The sequence below is a fragment of the Apteryx mantelli genome, chromosome 28, assembly GCF_036417845.1.
Source record: "Apteryx mantelli isolate bAptMan1 chromosome 28, bAptMan1.hap1, whole genome shotgun sequence".
In the NCBI taxonomy this organism is placed as follows: Eukaryota; Metazoa; Chordata; class Aves; order Apterygiformes; family Apterygidae; genus Apteryx; species Apteryx mantelli.
Genome location: NC_090005.1, coordinates 7332534 through 7350943, shown reverse-complemented (window position 1 = coordinate 7350943; position 18410 = coordinate 7332534). Strand labels below are relative to the sequence as shown.

General features: G+C 54.2%; 1 protein-coding gene and 1 gene segment (V, D, J or C); one reads left to right on the top strand and one right to left on the bottom strand.

The window, feature by feature from the left end:
• The first annotated feature begins 353 nt into the window (after positions 1-353).
• Positions 354-1163, top strand: LOC136994356 (feather keratin Cos2-3-like). The gene is made up of 2 exons (XM_067311813.1): positions 354-452; positions 837-1163. Exons 1-2 carry the CDS (start codon positions 354-356, stop codon positions 1161-1163), a joined length of 426 nt encoding a protein of 141 aa, XP_067167914.1.
• An 842-nt stretch (positions 1164-2005) lies between these two features.
• Positions 2006-12346, bottom strand: LOC136994355 (T cell receptor alpha variable 26-2-like). The segment is given in 4 exon segments: positions 2006-2128; positions 9304-9328; positions 11484-11772; positions 12295-12346. Coding segments are annotated over 4 exon segments (489 nt in total).
• Positions 12347-18410: the final 6064 nt, after the last annotated feature.

The window sequence follows — 18410 nt, the reverse complement described above, 5'->3', positions numbered from 1 at the left end:
CCTGCAAGCCCTCGGACATTGAGACAAGGATTGCAAGGCTGGGATTGTGCCCCTTCCTGAGAATGGGGCCACAAAGAACCCTACCAAAGCATCTCAGTGTGATGACATCTGCCTGCACAGAACCCCTCTGGCCACTGCACCATGTCTTCTGCCTGCACTGACACATTTGTGCCCCAGAAATCCTTGGACCTCTCATCAGAGCACTCAAAGGAGCCTCGGGGAGATATTGGGCATGGCATAAAGCAGGAAACGAAAAGGAAGCCTAGAGGGAAACAACAACACAGCCTATCTCATTAGCTGGGATGTTTTCCATTCATTGTGAGCATCTTAGAAATTTGTCACCTGTGCAAAGGATGACACTGTGTCTGGGGCAGTGCAGGCCCAGTATAACAGGCAGCCCAACTCCTCGTTCTTTCATCCACTTCCCTCGCTGCCTTCTCATTGGGAACCAGGTGAGTCTGAAGGCTCTTCTCTTCCACCTCCTCCTTCCGGATGAGGTCTTGCTTCAGTGAATATCTCAGCTGAAACCTGCTCTTCGGTCTTATGCTGGTGCTCTGAGATCCCTGTCATGGGTGGTGGAAGGGAGTAGAAGGTCTGTCAAGGAGAGAAGCTGGGACTTTGCTGAGGTGGCTCTTCAGCTATAGGCTAGGCAGAAGCCATCCTGGGCCTGGCAGCTCTTTGCAGGGCCTTGGCAGACTCAGGGCAAGAAGCCCTTGGGCCTACTCACACAGCCTCCATCTCCCGGCCCAGCAGGTGCCTGGGCTCCCTCGTGGCAGGGTCACAGGCTGCTCCTTACATGCCCCTGTGCTCTGCTTCCTCCCTGCCCTCCCTCGCAGGTGCACCTCCAGCCCCCAGACATGTCCTGCTACGACCAGTGCCAGCCATGCCGGCCCTGCGGCCCCACCCTGCTGGCCAACAGCTGCAACGAGCCCTGTGTCAGGCAGTGCCAGGCCTCCATCGTTGTCATCCAGCCCTCTCCTGTGGTGATGACCCTGCCCGGCACCATCCTCAGCTCCTTCCTGCAGAACACTCTTGTGGGATCCTCCACCTCTGCTGCTGTTGGCAGCATCCTCAGCTGTGGGGGAGTCCCCAGCACCTCTGCGTGCTGTGACCTCTCCAGCATTTCCAGCCACTACCGCAGCAGAAGGTGCCCCCCCTGCTAATGCCACTGATGACAGCCCAGACAAGGACCTTCAGGAACCCAGAAGATGGTGCTAAACTGAGGAGAAAGCTCCTGGCCATGGGTTTCAGGGAGACTGAGCATTCAGGGCTTCCCATACAATGGAGGTCAGAAAGGGGGGGGGGGGTCACTGAAACACTTCCTGTCTTCTACTCTTCCCTTTCCTTCCAATTTTCTCTGTTATTTTCTGCTCCTCTGGGCTGCAAAGCCCCCCACACACACACACACACAAGCTGGCCTAGGGAAGATCTGTTGCCCCCTGTCCCTCTGCAGGGCAGGCAGACAGATGCCCTGTGGAAATTCTGCCATGGCTATGGGGCACAGATTCTTGACTGCTCCTGGTGCTCCCTGCACGAGGGCCTCCGCTCTGAGTGACCTTGTTTCCCTCTTTAGAGTCATTAAAGTGCATTCAAGCCTGGTCCTTTCTGTGTTCTTTCCCTTTCCAGATGCTCTGCCAAGCTGCCCAGGGAGAAACGTGTTGCTCTGCAGGGAAATAAGGTTGGGGCACAAGGAGGCCCTTCACCATTCCCGGAGGAACAGGAGGAATGGACACACTGCAATGGGCCCCTTTCAGGCACTGTCCCTTGGAGCTGAGGTAGATACCCCCAGCTACTCCGCAGGCAGTGGCCATCAGTCGTTGCCTTGCTGAACATCGGCCCAGAAACATTCCCCTGGCCTTGGAGTACGTCCTGCAGAGTGGGACCCCAACCACTGCCATCCTCTAGTGAAGAGCCCAGGCTTACAGGAGACCCTGTGAAGTGAGCAGTCCCACAAGCTGTTGGGGAAGGGATTTCCTCTTGCTCTGGATGGAGCTGGGAAAGAGGCTCAGACAGAAGATGGTCTCAGAGGATGGTAGGAGTGGAGACGGTGGTAGAAGTAGCCTTGGCGATAACTCAGGACCTTCTCCTCCTCATCCTTCTGTCTGTCGCCAGAATGAGGGGGTATGGTCTACACCCAAGGGCAGGGGTAGCAAGTGTAGAGCCCCTATGCTCCACTCATGCCCCTGTGGCTGGTCACTCAATTCCTGTTCAGGCTTTGGGCCTAACACAGAGCTCATGCTAAGTCCTGGTGTGTGTTGGGAACAGCACCATTAGGCTAAAGTGAGAGCTACGCATGTGCCGCTTACTCAAGGGCAGAAAGAACAAGGTCTGCTATCCTTGCAGTTTTATAAGTAACTACTTCTTAACACCTGAGCGAAATGATACTTTTCAGAATTAAGCAAGCTCTTTCACAGTAACTGAAACAACCAATGAGAATGCTATAGCCCAAACTTCCTAGCTGGAAGGTATAAATACATCAGCTTACCCAAACAGCCTTTGAAGTGGATCCACCAGCAGCTGGACTGCTGAGGCTCTTGTGCTTCCTGGTGTAATTCAGGGGACGCCCGCATCGCACCAGAGGAGGAAGGATGAGCACTCTCACCATCAGCTAGGTAACTATTTTGCTCATAAGTATGTGAATTAGTGAATTAATGAAGTAACAAATCAGAACATTAACAATTTAGGCCAGTCTGTTGAAAAGGGATTGAGCCCTCATTTGCTTTTTAAGTAATGAGTTTATGAAACAAAGGTTGATTCACACAGAACGTTGTCCTGTAAAATCGAGAGATCACAACAAATCGTGGCATTTTATTTGTGTCAGAGGTGGGATCTCTCTCAGATGCATTCTGTTGACCGGCACAAGGTGCTTTGCCATGCCGACTGGGGCCATTTTTTAAGTGCGAGTGTGACGAGCAAGTAAAGAGTTAACAGGACTAAAGAAGTTTGCCAACTGATATGTGCAAGGCCGTAGGATAGAAACTGCACGGACTTCAGGGAGGGAGGAAGCAATACGGAGGTATTGTGGTCTTCCCTCGCTAGCACAGACTTTCCAAGCAGAAAAAGAAGAAACAGTCCTGTGATTGTGCGACTCGCAGAGGTCAGCAAAAGCAGTGTTTGCCCAGAGCCCCAGCCCTATAAAAAGAAACTTGGAAGCTAAGAGAGTTTGAGCAGGGGACAGGAACGTGACCTGATCATCCTCTCCAGCTGGACCGTGAGTATTTCCCCCCCCTCTCCTTTTCCTGGGACGCTGGGTTAAGGTAACTCCTTGAGGTTGAGAGTCCTCTCGCTAAGAGAGTGAACAAGATAGCTTTCGCATTGGGATAAGCAGTGTTTCTGATTAACAGTGCAGTAGCTGACGGTTTGGGGTTATCCTTTCTAAATTAGCAATCACATCATTTTAATGGGTGTTACTAATCCGAGAGCTTGTGTGAGGAAATAAATATATATTTGTATTACCTTACTGTCTCAGTCGTTACTACTGAACCTTCATAGCGTGACAGTAACTTTTGGCGTAGTCGGTAGAATAGGACAAAGACTCAGTAGATACATAAGCTAGGGTAACCGGATAGAAACATTTTGAACTATGTCGCTGCGTGAGTTATTGAGGAGACACGGAAGCAGACCCTCAAGCCCTGGAGCTGACTGGGCAAATGATAATTGGGAAGATGAAGCCTCTGTCGTGTGTAGGATAGAGGAATTGACTGGCAGACAGCAGGACAGGTCCCCAGCCTGCAGCACTGCTGCCCGCTGCTATTGGGCAGGGGGACAAGACCCAAGGAACAGAGGAGAACCTTTGAGAAGAGATATAAATACCCACAGTGGGCTTACAGAAGCCATACAAAAGGTGGCTTGTATACAGCAGGTATATGAGAGGGGAGCCTGTAACATCCCCATGCAAGCCCTGGTAAGCCCAAACTGCCTAACACCGTTAATATGGGGATTGCCTACAGCATTAAAGCTGAAGCTACAAGCAATATGAGATTGCACTGTAGCTGCAGAGGCACACAGTCATTATAACCTCAGTGCCCCCTCCCCCCCCCCATGCCAATACCAATGTGGGCAGATACCTTGTTGGAAGTACATCGAACAGCGCAAGAGATGGGGATGGATACCAAACCATGGGAAAAGCGCATTAGACAGGCTACTGCCTTGTCTGCCCCGAGGAGAGGACATTCCCCTCCCAGGCGACACAATATGGAAACAGGGACTAAACAGGAAGACAGGGAGAAACAAAATAGATTGTGGCGACATGCCCTGGTGTTAGGTGTCCCACGATCCGTGCTACATAATCAGAAAACAGAGGACATAGAACAGATAGTGAGCAAATTGCAACAAGCGAAAAAGGGGAATGTGCTGTCCACCCCACCCGGCTAAAGAAATTGCATACTCCCAAACGGGGTCTGGTGGAGCTTTGAAACAGCTAATATCAAACTTTTGCAAACCTCCCCCGCACTGCTGTCTAGTAAGATAACTAATGTTAAACAATACCCTTTAAAGATAACCAAATATCAATTACCCCTAACTAACCTCATACCAGAAACAATACTGGGCTACCCAAAATCTCCCATTGCAGTAGCTGAACCACTCACTGAAAAGTCTGACTTAAATGGGGTGTGGTTCACCGATGCCTCTTCACATAGAACAGCCACGAGGCGGCAATACAAAGCAGTTGCCTTAGAAATAAGCACAGGCCATACAATAATAGAAGGCGGCGATGGCAGTGCCCAAGTAGGAGAACTCAAGGTTGTCCGACTTGCCGTAAAAAACGGAGCAACAACAGTGTATACCAATTCACATGCAGTATTCAAGGGGGCCACAGACTGGACAGGATTTGGGGAATGTAATAAATGGCAAATAAATAGGTGTCCAGTATGGCAGCAAGCAGACTGGGAAGAGTTGTTGGAAAAAGGAAGGAAACGGTCTATTGCGATAGGGTGGGTGAAAGCCCACAACTCAGACGGAAGTCTGACAGCTAAATGGAACAGGACAGCTGACAAGTTGTCGAGGGTAAGAGGAGTGACAGTAAATGAAGTAGAGTGGAACCGAATAGGACAATGACTACATATACAGTGAGGACATTTGGGGGAAAAGGATTTAGTAAAAGAAAGTATAGCTCGAGGATGGCCCATAGATATAACAACTGTTCGATGAATCATAACAGCCTGTCCTCAATGCCAACTAAGATTAAAAAGGGATCATCCAGAACAGCAAGCCCCACTACATGTCAGTAATAAAAAACAATTGTGGCAATCTTGGCAGATTGATTATATAGGACTCTTAAGCCATCGAGTGGGAGAAAATATATATTAGTGGGAGCTGAGGCGGTCTCCCGTCTCCTCTGAGCAACAGCTGTCTGAAAGCGAATGGAGAAGCTACCATTAAGGTATTTCCAGAATAGTTCAGTGCATTAGCGGTACCAAAGGAAATACAAAGTGATAATGGAACTCACTTTACAGACCACGTAGTACAGGACTGGGCAACACAAGAAGGGATTAGTTGGACATTCCACACCCTCTACTATCCCCAGGCAAACAGGATGGTGGAAAGGGCCAATGGCTTACTTAAAAGACATGCTCAAGCAGAAAAAGCGAATTGGGATCTGCGCATTAACCGTGCTGTGCATCTACTTAATAATTGATGGGGAACAGTCGGTAGTCCCAGAAACCAGGCCTTTTGCCCTAACGATACGGGCATCGTTAAAGGTAAACAATCCTGCACGTGGTAAACCAGGACAGACTGTGATGGTAAAATTACCACAAATTGGAGTAGTCCCTGACATTGACTAAACCCCGAGGGCCCCTTGCACGGGAAGTGCTTGATGCCAGGGGAAAAAAACATCGAATCAGTTCTCGGTGGAAAATTCCTGATTATTAACAATTTATCCCGAGGCACCCCGCCTCGAGGAAAACCTAAATGTGTTCTCTTATAGGATACCATGTGGAGGCTCGTGTTCCTGCTCCACACGGCCCTGGTGACAACATTGATCTCAAACCCATGGGGCAGCAATGTCAATATTTGGGAAAAGTTAGCTAGGGAAATACTAAATACTGCTCACTTTTGTCTAGAAGGAGGAACTTCGGTGGTCCAAATTTACACCACTTGCACTCTTGGGTTCCCTATACCCCTGGAAACAGCGCAAAACAAGTCAATACTAGCAAATTTCAATGTAACTAACATGTTTAGTCAGATGTCTCGATGGGATCCCATCACAACACAGTATAACAAAACAATGATAGAAATTAAGGTGAAAGGAATGTTTCCTGCGGTCGAGCGTGCTATGATGGTAAATTGTACCGGCAAAACCCGAACATGCCACAACTTTACGGAAGATGGGCCTCCTCTTAAATGTAATAAAACAACCAACGTAACCTTTAATTATGCACATATTGTGCTCCCCACAGGAATGTTTTGGCTATGTGGAGTAAAAGCTTACTCCTACATTCCAGCCAATGCTACTGGTGGCCCCTGTACCCTCTGTCATTTGAGCATCTATATGCCAAGCAAACAAGAGATAGAGGAAATAGCTGGGAATCAAACACAAAAAAGGAGGGAGGCCTCGTCCCTTGACCATGAATGCAATTCAGAAGTAATCTTATTCTCAACATCACAAATCTCAGCCGCAGCATTCCTTACACCTGGGGTAGGAGTTGCTATGAAGTATCAAGATTGCATGTTCTTTAGCTAAGACTATCAATACCACTTCTGCTGCCCTACCAACAATACTTAGAGATGTGCAAGCCGTGCGTGCCGGTGTGTTAGAAAATAGAGCGGTAGTTGACTATCTTCTTTTACGACACAACCACAGATGTGAAGAATTCGAAGGCATGTGCTGCTTCAGCCTGAGCGACCATTCAACCCTGATCGAAGGGAAGATCACAAACCTTAAACGCCTAGCCTTGGACATTAAACAGCATAATGATAATGGGTTTAACTGGTTGCAAGAATTGTTCCAAAATTTCGGACTGTCCCTATCAGCCTGGCTCGCCTCGAGCTTACAAATTGTCATAATAATTGTACTCATGATAATTATTATATGCATTGCTTTTGCCGGCTTGAAAGCTTTAATATTACGCATAATCTTTACTAAGGTAATTGCTTTAAACACAGGCTACAGCTTGCGTGAGGAAATAAACATATTTTTTACTACTTTACTGTCTCACTTGTTACTATTGAACCTTCATAGCCTGACAGAGCGTAGCAAGAGAGTGCAAGTGTCAGGGCAACAAATGAAAACCTAAATGAGAGAGCTGCACACCCCATAAAGCGTTTTGTGCAGCCCAGCTGTGGCACACAGGTGTTAGACTCAAGTGACTGGCACATTGATACTGAAATCAACCACGCCAGGCCACACACCAGGGTTCATAACCCCTCCCCCCCTCCCCCATCCCCAAGATCTAATTCATATGGGGAAATCCCAGAACAGTGACAGATGCCCAAATCATGCAGAAATGCATACACAAATGCATAGGCATTGGCAAACGTGCACGAAAAAACATACATACGCAGTTACATAAATATACTCATGCATGACTCTGCCAAACTCACGCCTGCATGTCAGTGCCTCGAGAAGCTGAAAGGGGCCTTCCCCCAGGGGAAATGTTGTCTCTTGAGTCAAGCCTTTGGGGGAAAATGCCCTGCGAAGAAGTGCCTCCCTTCCTAGTGTTAGAAATACTGCAGACAGCCGCATGGAAGAATCGTCCTCTGAGCTCTCGCCAGACACACTGTGCGTCCAGCTCTCTGTCTCCAAATGTGGCCAGGAAAACAAAACAGATGTGAGTGCACTAACTCAGCAGACTAACTCATGCCCTCTGCCTGCACTTCGCAGTGACTGCTCAGTCTGTGAAGGGTCCCCCAACAGCATCCTCAGCAATGCTAAGTCATGGCATTCACTTTTCAGGACATCTGGCAAAGCTGTGACCATAAAAGAACAGGGAAAGATTAGTGCCATGGGCAATCAGGATCAATGTAACATGCTGAGAAAAAAGCACGCAGGTCATTTCAACTGTCATTTTGGAATGAGTTAGTAGTGCCCCCATATTCAAACATGTTTGTTATTTGGTCTCCCACACGTCCCACTTTTCTCACAGAATCCTGAATCTTCCGTCACACATCTTTCCCTCCTCAGGCTACCTATGCTAGGTGGTATAAAACCATAAGGACAGTCGTGTCTCCCACGAAGGGCCCTCTTCTCCAACAGCGGCCATCAGTGGCAGCTGAGGAAAGAACAAGAGCTGGACAAGCAAGTAGGATACTGCTCCTGCATACGTGCCCCTGTGATCCAGTTAGTTTCTACAGCTCAGGGGTGTTCCTGAGTCTGGTGTGGCTTATGTGCTAATAGCTCTGCAGTAGCTCTCCTCCCAGGGCAGGCTCCCCTTGAAACCGTGTCAGTTTTGCTATACCATTTTGATCATTTCCCAGGACCCTGGATCTAGGCACATCTATTCAAGTCCCACTGACATCTGCTTAAGGACACTTCTTCCTGCTGCATGGGCAGGGGAGGCAACAATCCAGCCTCACCGCAGCCCCCAGGTGCTGTTGCTGGGCAGGCGGAGCTCAAAGCTACATGCAAACAGAGGCAAGGAGAGAAACACTCCTCAGAGCACCCACACACGCCTTTCTGTGCAAGGCTGCACGCTGAGGGCACCAGTGTGGGCTCAGTGCACAGAGATAGACAGCACTGTCTTGGAGCTCAGCGTTCTGCACATGGAGAAGCACCTGGGAGTTCTCCACAGACAGCACGGAGGAGAACGTTCCTGACTCCACATGAGGTTTCCTTTTTCGCACTTGCAGCAAAAGCTCAAGGGGCTGCGTTGGGAGCTGCTGGTACCAGAAGATGTAGGGATCAGAATAGCTGGTGGTGGAGAAATTACAGTGCAGTGTTGTGTTGGGTCGCACCTGGATGGTGCTTCTGGTGGGAACTGGAGCACAAAGTCCTTTTGTGCATGACCTGTAAAGCCAGAAAGGCATTTCAGCACTGCTTGTCTCTGTATCCATCTATCTATCACTTCATCAGCTCTCTCACTATCCCCCATCTCCATTCTTCACTTTTCACAGCCCATGAAAGACTAAGGGGTTTGTCTGTCCACTCTTCTTTCTGCAAGTTCTTGGTGCTCCTCATAGGTCAGGCTGTGAGCTCATCCTGATTTCCATCAGTAGCTCTTTGGGCTATGAGGCCATCAGGTGTTTCTGTATGTGTCACTGGCTTTTTGCCCCTCCTGGAGATCAGAAGCAGCTGTATTAACTGCTGCTCTCTCCTTCTGCCTCTCCCAGCTCTGTTCCTACTTCTCACTGTAACATTCATACCACTGTGTCTGTCCATGCCCTGGCTTTTGAAAGCTTTCCACCTCTCCCAGAATGGACTTAGCCTTCTCTGAATGCCCTTCAAGCATTTTGTCATTCCAGCACAGATTGGCAACACTTTTTTCAAAGGCACCCAGGAGAGAATTTCCCATATCTAGCACTGGTGCCTCCCCGGCAGCTCTCTCTCTCTCCCTCTCTCTCTAAATACATATGGATAAACAGTGCACATAAAGGCTCTTGTTTTCTGAGAAAGAGATGTGCGGAGCCTTATTCCCCCTTTTATGCCCATTACTCCTGACATCCCTCAGAGTACTTGCTGTGCTCCACCCGCAGCCCCCTGCTCTCCCTGCAGGAAGACTGCCAGGTCCCCGCAAAGTCAGAATTCGCATGCCCCCCTCCAGCACTGACGGGACACTCCCTTGTTCTGATCCTCCCCAGCCTGAAAGTCGTGTCTCACCAAAGTCTGCCAGTCCCACGAAGGCTGCCAGAAAAATCAGGGCCATGTCACGATCTCCACTCCACGAGGTGTCCGCTATCTCCGAGAAAGAGGGTGCTGAAGATTCCAGGTCCTGCCTTCCCCTCCCTCTGCAAGCTCAAAGCACCCTCCAGGCCTCAGCCCAGAGGGTGGAGCAAAACTCTCTCACTGCTGCTCCACACAGATCTCCTTGAGACCTTACACCTCTGCCCCAGGGAGGCTCTCTGGAGAAAGGAGCTGCAGCTGTTAAAATGCTCAGCCTAAGGAAGCAATCAAGTTGCCCCCGTCTCTGTGCTCCATGTTCCCAAGGGCCAAGGGGAGGCTTCTTCAGCACTGGGAGGTTCCCATGTGCACTCAGGCCACATCCAAGCTCTTTCACAACCCAATAGCTCCAAAGGTGCTTGCATAGCCTCTCACTCAGACATGTAGCACTGCTGCATTTGAACTCTGTGCCGCATTGGCAAAGGGGCCCTGGGCACCTAAAATATCACGTAGGAGCCTAAGACTGTGCAGCCTGCTGTCAGGCACAAGGAGGCTGCTGGGTGTCTTCCTGCTTTTTGCCCCTCCTGGTGATCAGAAGCAGCCCAGCCATCCCCCAGCAAGGAAGAAGTGTCCATGGTGAACTTCCCCTGCCATCCAGAGCCCAGCCCGAGACAGAGGCTTGTGCCCACCCCAGCACAGGATCAAGAAGGGCCCCTCTGCACCTGCTCGTGTCCCCCTTCTCCCTAGGTACTGTTTGAACAGAGGTAGGGCCAGACACAGACAAAGGCACTTGCACCCAGGCTGTCTCTCTCCACAAGGATTTTCCTTCTGTTCTCCCTCAGCCAAGGAAGAAGCTCCTCAAGGAAAAGGTCTCTGGGAAAAGCACCTGCTGCAGAAACCCTCAACCAGAGGCAGACACACTGCCCCCTCTGGCAGGGGCGAAGAAATCACAGCACAGCCCTTTGCTTTGCTGAAAAGCCCTCTCCACCCCTTCAAGCAGCCACGTGGGCAACCTCCAGCTCCTTGTGCTAACCTGGGTCCCTGGGAGTCAGGTACCGGAGAGACAAGGGTGGGCTGCGAGTTGGCTACTGGAGGCACCAGGAGCTCCCAGCCGGCTACTGGAGAGTCCGTGGGGTTTGGGAATCAGCTACAGGTAAGGCCACAGGTCTGGACCAAATGCTGGAGAGCCCTCTTTGCCTCTGTTGTGTGTCTGTGTCGTGTGCATGAGGCAACTGGGAGACCAGGTGATGCCGCGCCATCTGTCGATAGGCCTGAGTGTCTAAGGCCAGTTACCGGAGGAATCCACCATGTCCACAGTGTGCACGCGTAGATCTGTGCACCGTCAACTCTTGTGGGGCTGTGGGCACTGGGGGTTCGTGTGTCGAGGTGCCAGCAAATGGGGAGACCAGGAGATCCTGATCAGCTCAATCGCGCCATCTCCGGGCACCGCGGGCATCACTACCATTCAGGTCGCTGTTTCCTCACCCGCCGCTTCCATTTCGGGGCCCCTCCCGCCGCCGCCGCCCCGGCGCAGCGGGACCCACGGCCGGCACTGTGCGGGGCGGTGCGGGGCCAGGCAGCCCCGGCGGGCGGAGCGGCAGCGCCCCACACCCAGACCCAGACCCAGACCCAGACTCCGCCCAAGACCCAGACCCCGCCCCGCCCCGCAAACCCCGCCCGCGCCGGTTCGTGCCCGGCCGCAGCCCCGCTCTGTCCCGCCGGGTCTCTCAGCAAGCAGTAATACACCGCGGCGTCCCGCAGCCGGGGCCGGGCGAGCTGCAGGACGCTGAACTGGCGGTCTGCGGCCACGAACAGGGTCCCCGGCGGGTCCTGCACCTCCTTGGACTCTTTGAGTGTGAACACGATGAAGGCGGGACCTCGTCCCGGGAGCTGCCGGTACCAGTGGATGTACTCGTCGTTCTGTATGTTGGGATGTGAGCAGTTGATGTTGATGCTGGCGCCCTCGGTGGTCTCTGCCGACGGCTTCTGTTGCACCTGGGCTCTGCCCGCAGCCACTGCCGAGGAAAAGGCAAAAAAATCTCAGAAGATCGCTTTGCTTGCGGAGAAAAGGTCAGGCAGAGGGAGAGGGGAGGAGAAGACCGTTGAGGGATGGTGGGAAGGTCTTTTGAGAAGAAAGGATGGAGAGCAGCTTTCTCGAGGAGTGGCTCCTCGGAGAGAAGAAGTGAGGAGTGATGTTTGGAGGGCTGGTGCAAACGGAGAAGAGCCCGGAGGGAGGCGGTGAAAAAAGCAGGACGTAAGGATTGAATGGAAGGATGGCTGCAGAAGGACAGGGAGGAAAGGGGTGGGGGTGGGGGTGTGGAAGAGGAATGGCCCGCTGAGAATATGGAGGGAAGGTGGGACGGGTGTTAAGGGAGGGAGGGACGAGAAGAGGGCCGGGGGTCGGAGGTGTGCAAAGGAGCCCGAGGGCCAGAGGCGAGGGCGGCTCGAGGGTCGCGGGCCCCGCAGGGGATGTGACCCCGGGGGCTTCCCCAGACCCCCGGCCCGCCACCGCCACCGCCGCCGCCAGCCCCGCGCACCCAGGAGCACCGTGGCCAGCGCCGCCAGCCCTGCGCCCCGGCACCGCCGCATCGCGCCGCTCCGCTGCGCTCCGCTCGGCCGCCCGCGCCTCGCTGCCCCCCGCCAGCACCGACTCTCTGCTGCGGCGCAGGCGCCTCCTCTCGGCCGCCGCCGCCGGCGCCAGCTCCGCCCCGGGGCTGCGCCCTGCCCCGGCGCCGGCCCCGCTTCTCGGCCTCGTCCGCGCCCGTGAGGGGCCGTGGCGGGGAGGCGAGAGGGGCGGGAGCGTGGCGCTCGGCTCCGTGCGGCACAGGGAGGCGGCGGGGCCGGGCGTCGGCTCCGCGCCGCGCACAGCGCTCCGGTGTCCGCGACAGGGACCGGGCGGGAGGGGAGCGGCAGGGGCCGGGCATCGCGGCGGGGACGAGCCTTCATGTCTCCGGCACAAAGCAGAGCGCGACGAGCCGCGGTGCCGGGGGGAGCCGGCGCTCCCGGAGCTCCCGCATCCCGGCCGCAGTAACGGCTCCTGCGTTGCTACACGGGAATAGCGCACCCCAAAAGGACACCAGCACCACCAGGTGCCGCCGGCTGCCGCTGCCCGAGCAGCTGCTGCCGCCGGTCGAGCGTCCCGTGAAAGCCCGGCAACAGCGGCGCCAAGAAAGGCAGCTGCGAGCGGGAGCGAGACGGCGCCGCCGCTCAGCCGCGGGGCCTCAAGCGGGAGCTGCCCGCTGGGACCCTCGGTGTGCGGAGTGCGGGTAGGGGCTGCCCCGCACGGGCACCTTGGCCACGGGCACCCCGGCTGCCCTGAAAGTAGCGATGGGGGAGCGGCAGAGCAAAAGTGAATGGCAGGAAACTTTGAAAGTTAAGTACATTATATATTATGTACATTTTTACATTTCATACTTTCTTTCTGGAAATGCAGTAAACGTGAGTTGTTTCCCGGGAGATAAAGAGCCTCTGGATTCTCTTTCTCACTTACATTTCAGTATCATGCAGAGCCTCAGCTGTTAGAGGCAGGCTGAAGCTGATGCAAAGCAAACTGCAGCTGTCCTGGATAAATGCAGGAAGGAGCTAATGCTGAAGAGCTGGTACCAGGAGAAGGGGTGTTTACTGCAGAAGAAACAAGGAGGGAGCAGCTGAGCAGGTGACAGAAGAAAAGAGAGCTGCTGGGAGAGCAGTGATCACTGGTGCCTGCTGTCCTCTGTGGGGAGCATTGCGACAGCACAAGAAAGTGAACATGGCCCTGAAGGCAGACTTAGAGAAAACAAGAAAAGGCTGTAAATTATAGGAAGTAATAGCAATGCAAATTTTACAGTGTTGTAAAACCTGCAGGAATGGGAGAGGTGGTCCAGCAGCTTGTGAAGCCATCAACACAGAAGAAGCAGTTCAGGTGAGAGAGAGAAAAGACCCCAAAGCAAATCAAGGAAGTTGGAAGTGTTTCCCAGAGGAGCCTGTCCTTTACCTGATCGCACAGCATGGGGTGTGTCTTTGGCCCATGGGGCAGTAGAAGGCGGCATGTGCACGCAGGGTGTTGTGGGGATATTTGACAGCAGCTCTGCAGGCACGGAGGGTGTGGGACCGGGTAGGACAGAGGTGCCAGGGCGGAGCGGTGCTTCCTGGAGGTCGAGGACCGCAAACCCTGCCCACTGCCCTCCCCTGCTGGGATTTTCTGCCCCTGCTCAGGGCCCTGAGCCCGCTGCTGCTCTGTGCACCCAGCAGTGGCCAGGGCGCGGAGCTGCCTCCCCGCTGTGCCCTGAGCTCGCCTGCTGCTCACGGGTCTCGGAACCGTGGCAGAGCCACATGCTGCTGCTGCCCACCTGCCCTCCCAGTGGGGACTGTGACCAGGATTCACCCCTGGGGGCACATGTGTCCCCGAGCCTGGCCCTGGAGAGGCCTTGCTTTTTGTGGGAGCCTGGAGTGCACCTCTGCCCTGGTAGCACCAAGGCAAGGGCTGCCTGAGCTTTTCTTGCCCTGACACTGCCCTGAGCACTAACCCCCCACCCTGGAAAGGGTGAGTCCTGGCCAGTATCCCTTTCTGCACCCAGAGCTCTCCCTGCAGGGGCATTTGCAGTCCTGCTGCTGCTGGCTGCTGCCCACAGCTGGGACAGGTTTTCCCTGTGTGTGCGCATGTGTGTGCAATTCCTTCCATTCACTTATGATGTTAATGAGCTGAAGGGGTCAACAGGGAATCACAGTGCAACTCTAGCCTGACTCAGGCATCCCACTGAGGGCAAGTTGTGGTGACTGCCCAGGTTCCCCCCGACTGCTGCAGTGTTCCTGCCAGGTGTCATGTAGGGAGGGGAGAAAACAACAACAAAAAAAACCCTCACAAATCTCTGTTTGCAGTCATGGTTGCTATGAGTGTCTCTTCACTGGCAGCAGTCTGGCCCTTGGGAACTGGACACTCCCCTTCCTCAGGCACAGCCCAGGGCACAGGAGGACAGAAAGGCAGGAGAGGTGGGAAAAGGCTGAGACACTTCCTTCATCAGAGAAGAGAAAAGAAGCACCAGCCTGGCTGGAGAGTGCCCAGCAAGAGTAAGCAGGCACAGCTCCAGCCGCAGCCTGGGACAGCTGAGTGGCCTGAGCCAAGCAGGTCCCTGAAGTGTTTCAGACGTGCTCTTCTGAAGTCCAGAGGATCTCAAGCTCTACAGTCTGAGGGTCACTGCAGCCAAGGCTGCCCTTGACCTTTACATCATCCAGCAGTTTTTTCTTGTTTGTGAGGAGCAGATGCAACGGAGCATCTCCCCATGTCAGTTCATCGATGACCTGCACCAAGAAATTGTCTTCAAGAGGTTCCAGAAATCTTCTGAACTGCTTGTGCCTAGCTGAGTTGCCTTTGCAGCAGCTGTTGGGGTGGTTAAAGTCACTGAGGAATACCAGAATCTGGGACTGTGAGGCTTTCGCTGCTGCCTAAAGAAAGCTTCCTCTGTCTCCTCTTCTTGACCAGGAGGTCTGCAGCAGACATCTGCTTCAATATCACCTCTGCTGGTCTGCCCTCTAATCCTCATCCACAAGCTCCCTTCACTGTTGCATCCCCTGCATCCCCTGAGGCAAAGCTCCATGCATTCAAGCCACTCTTTTCCACAGACTGCAACCCCTCCTCTACCCACACCCACCCTATCTCTCCCCAAAGTGCCTCTTTCCTTCCACTGAAGCACTGCAGCCACGAGAGTTATGCCACCAGGTCTCCAAAACCCCAGAGAGGTCCTAGCTCTGCACCTGTGCATGGACTTCTAAGGTCTCCCGCCTTTTCCCCATGCTATGTGCCTTCTGTACGGGCCTTTGAGATGGACCCCAATTTTTGCTGCTTTTACAGGGGAAGTGGCAGAGGCTGCCCTCTCATGCTGTCTGCCACAGAAATGTGCTCTGCCCCTTGTGCCCGCACGTCTCCTCAGGTGAAGGTGAAGCTCCCCTGCCCCATACCTACTTTAAAGTCTCCTCACTAGGTCAGCAAGACTGTTTACAGAGGCAGTTGTTCCCCACTTTGTCAAGTATATCGCACCCCTGAGCAGTGGTGACAGAAGCCAAAGCCCTGCCTGCAACACCAGCCATGCAGCCAGGTGTTGATCTGCGGGAGGAATCCACTTCTAGCCAAGCCTTTTGCCCTCCCTGAAGGGATAGAGGAGAACACCACGGGGGCCCCCATGGCCTTCACCTCACCCCCATAATGCTGTTGTCACTCTTGATATGGTTATGGCTAGCCGTGACAGGATCATTGGTACCCACGTGGAAGAGCAGCGTGAGGGAATAGTGCAAGGGTCCCAAGAGCCTTGGCAGTCCCTCTGCAACAGCCGAGCTCCTAGTCCTTGGCAAGCAACTGGCCACCCAAGACAACAGGTGCCTTCCCTCTCAGGGCAGCTGCTGGGCACTCAGGCTCAGATTTCAATGAGGGCTGGGAAGGGCCTGGTGGCTGAACACCAAAGGCATCATAAGCTGTTTGCGCGTCCCTGTGCGTCACAGGGGGTCTGTCCTTCCTTCACAGCACAGTGCCATGAGGACCCATGTCCCTCTGCTTCAATAGCTGTTCAGCCCCAGGTCTGCCTGACTCAGCGCCACGTCGATGAGCCGCAGGGGTGCCCTTGGCATTGGCCGGACACGAGGAGCCTGCGTCCCATCCCACACACCACCGACACTGCATTGGCAGCAGAGCCACTCAGGGATGGCGAGCATGAGGTGGGCAGGATTCCTCAGCCTTTCTCCCTGCACATAAAGCTGAGCTTATCCTTCTGAAGTCTCTAGCCCTGGGCAGAGGAGATATGTCGTGGCCTGGAGAAGCAGGGGATGGTGCCTGCCAGCCTTGCCAAGGCACTCTGAGTATTGTTACCTGCAGGGAAATTAAGGTTCCCAGGTGGTGTAAAACTGTCCTTGCTGGGGCCTGAAAGAGGCAGCAGCAGAGTGTGATCTTTGGAGGGAGAAGGAAAGGAGGGCTCAGGAGACAGGGCCTGCATTCCTGTGCCTGTGCCCTGGGCAGCTCTCTGACGGGACTGTGCCATAACCATCCAGCTGCAGTCGCGCTCCTTCTGGCCCAGGGAACCTGCTGCTCTGTGCTGTTTGTGGGTAGAGCAGTGGAGAGTGCCCCTGCCAGGAGCAGCACATTCCCTCCTAGGGAAGGAGCAAGTACACACAAGTGCAGACAGACATGCACCTGCTCACGCGCACCTGTGTGGAATCATGCACAGATCTGTGCACCCACATGCACTCACACCAATGCAGCATGCACACAAGCACACCCAAGAGAAGAACATGCACCTAAGCATGAGCACCTGTGGTCTCAGCTGAGGAAATGCTGGCAACCACCCTGGATGGGCAGGGCTTGAGCACCCTGGGGAAGAACTGGGCCCCAAATATGCTCATGGTGTTGTTGGGGGACCCTCAGAGACTCCCCTGAGAGGTTCCATGGCAAAAGAGGCCAACAGAATTTTCTGGAGAACGGTGTTATGCAGCAGAGGGTCAAAACCTAGCAGCACAGCCCACCCGCGTGGGGAGGTGACAAGAAGTGAGCAGTGGAGTGAGCTGGGAGGGAGGGAGAGAGAAGGACGTGGCACATCCTCCTGTATGGCAGCCCTTGGGCATCCAGCCGAGGACTGCAGGAGCTGGGCGCCTTCCGGCAAACGAGGCCACAAGCAACCCCACAGGAGTGACCCAGGCCTACATCACCTGCCTGCGCTGGACCCCTCTGGCACTTGAGCTGAGTCTTCCAACCACACTGACGTGTTCCTGCCCTGGAAGTCCTTGGCCCTTTCATCCGAGCACTCAGAAGAAGCTTTCATGGGGGAATGGTCACGGCATAAACCGAGAAATGAAAAGACAGCAAGACAGGAAACAAAAGCAGAGCCCGCATCATTAGCTGGGAGGTTTTGCATTGGAGAGGAGCTTGCCAGAAAATTGTCACCTCTGCAAAGAGTGCCTCTGGGCAGTACACAACCAGTATAAAAGCCTGCCCAAGTCCTCACTCTCTCATCCACTTCTCTTGCATCCTCTTCCACGGGAACCAGGTGAGTCTGAAGCCCTTACCTCTCCTCCTCCTCCTCTAAAACAAGGTCTCAGCTCGGTGGACATTTCAGCTGATATCAGCTCTGTCTCCTGCTGGGGCTCGGATCTCCTTGTCATGGGAGAGGGAAGGGAAGTGAAGGTCTTGCGCAGAGAGAGGCAGGGGCTTGACTGAAGTGTCTCCTGGGTTATGGGTTAGGCAGGAGCCTTCCTGGGCCTGGCAGCTCTTTGCAGGACCCTGGCAAGTTGAGGCAAAGAAGCCTGTGTGCCTCCCCGCACAGCCTGCAAATCCCAGCCCAGCAGGTGCCTTGGCTGCCTTGCGGCGTCCGTGCCCGGGCCCGGGCCATGGCGGGGAGGCGAGAGCGGCAGGAGCGGGGCGCTCGGCTCCATGTGGCACAGGGAGGCAGCGGGGCCAGGCGGCGGCGGGGATTAGCCTTCACGTCCCCGGCACAAAGCCGAGAGTGATGAGCCGCGGTGCTGGGGGGAGCCGGCGCTCCCGGAGCTCCTGAATCCCGGCCGCAGTAATGGCTCATGCGCTGCCCCCCCAAAAAGCGCACCCCCAAAAGACACCAACCCCACCAGGTGCCACAGGCTGTTGTCACCCATGGAGCTGCTACCGGCATGGGAGTGTCCTGTGAAAGCCCGGCAACAG

What these genes read in the sequence shown, in the direction of transcription:
- LOC136994356 (XM_067311813.1), top strand. Translation starts at nt 354, where the DNA reads ATGACACTGTGTCTGGGGCAGTGCAGGCCCAGTATAACAGGCAGCCCA. An exon ending in GCCTTCTCATTGGGAACCAG is followed by an intron (nt 453 to 836) that starts GTGAGTCTGAAG and finishes CCTCCCTCGCAG; the next exon opens with GTGCACCTCCAGCCCCCAGA.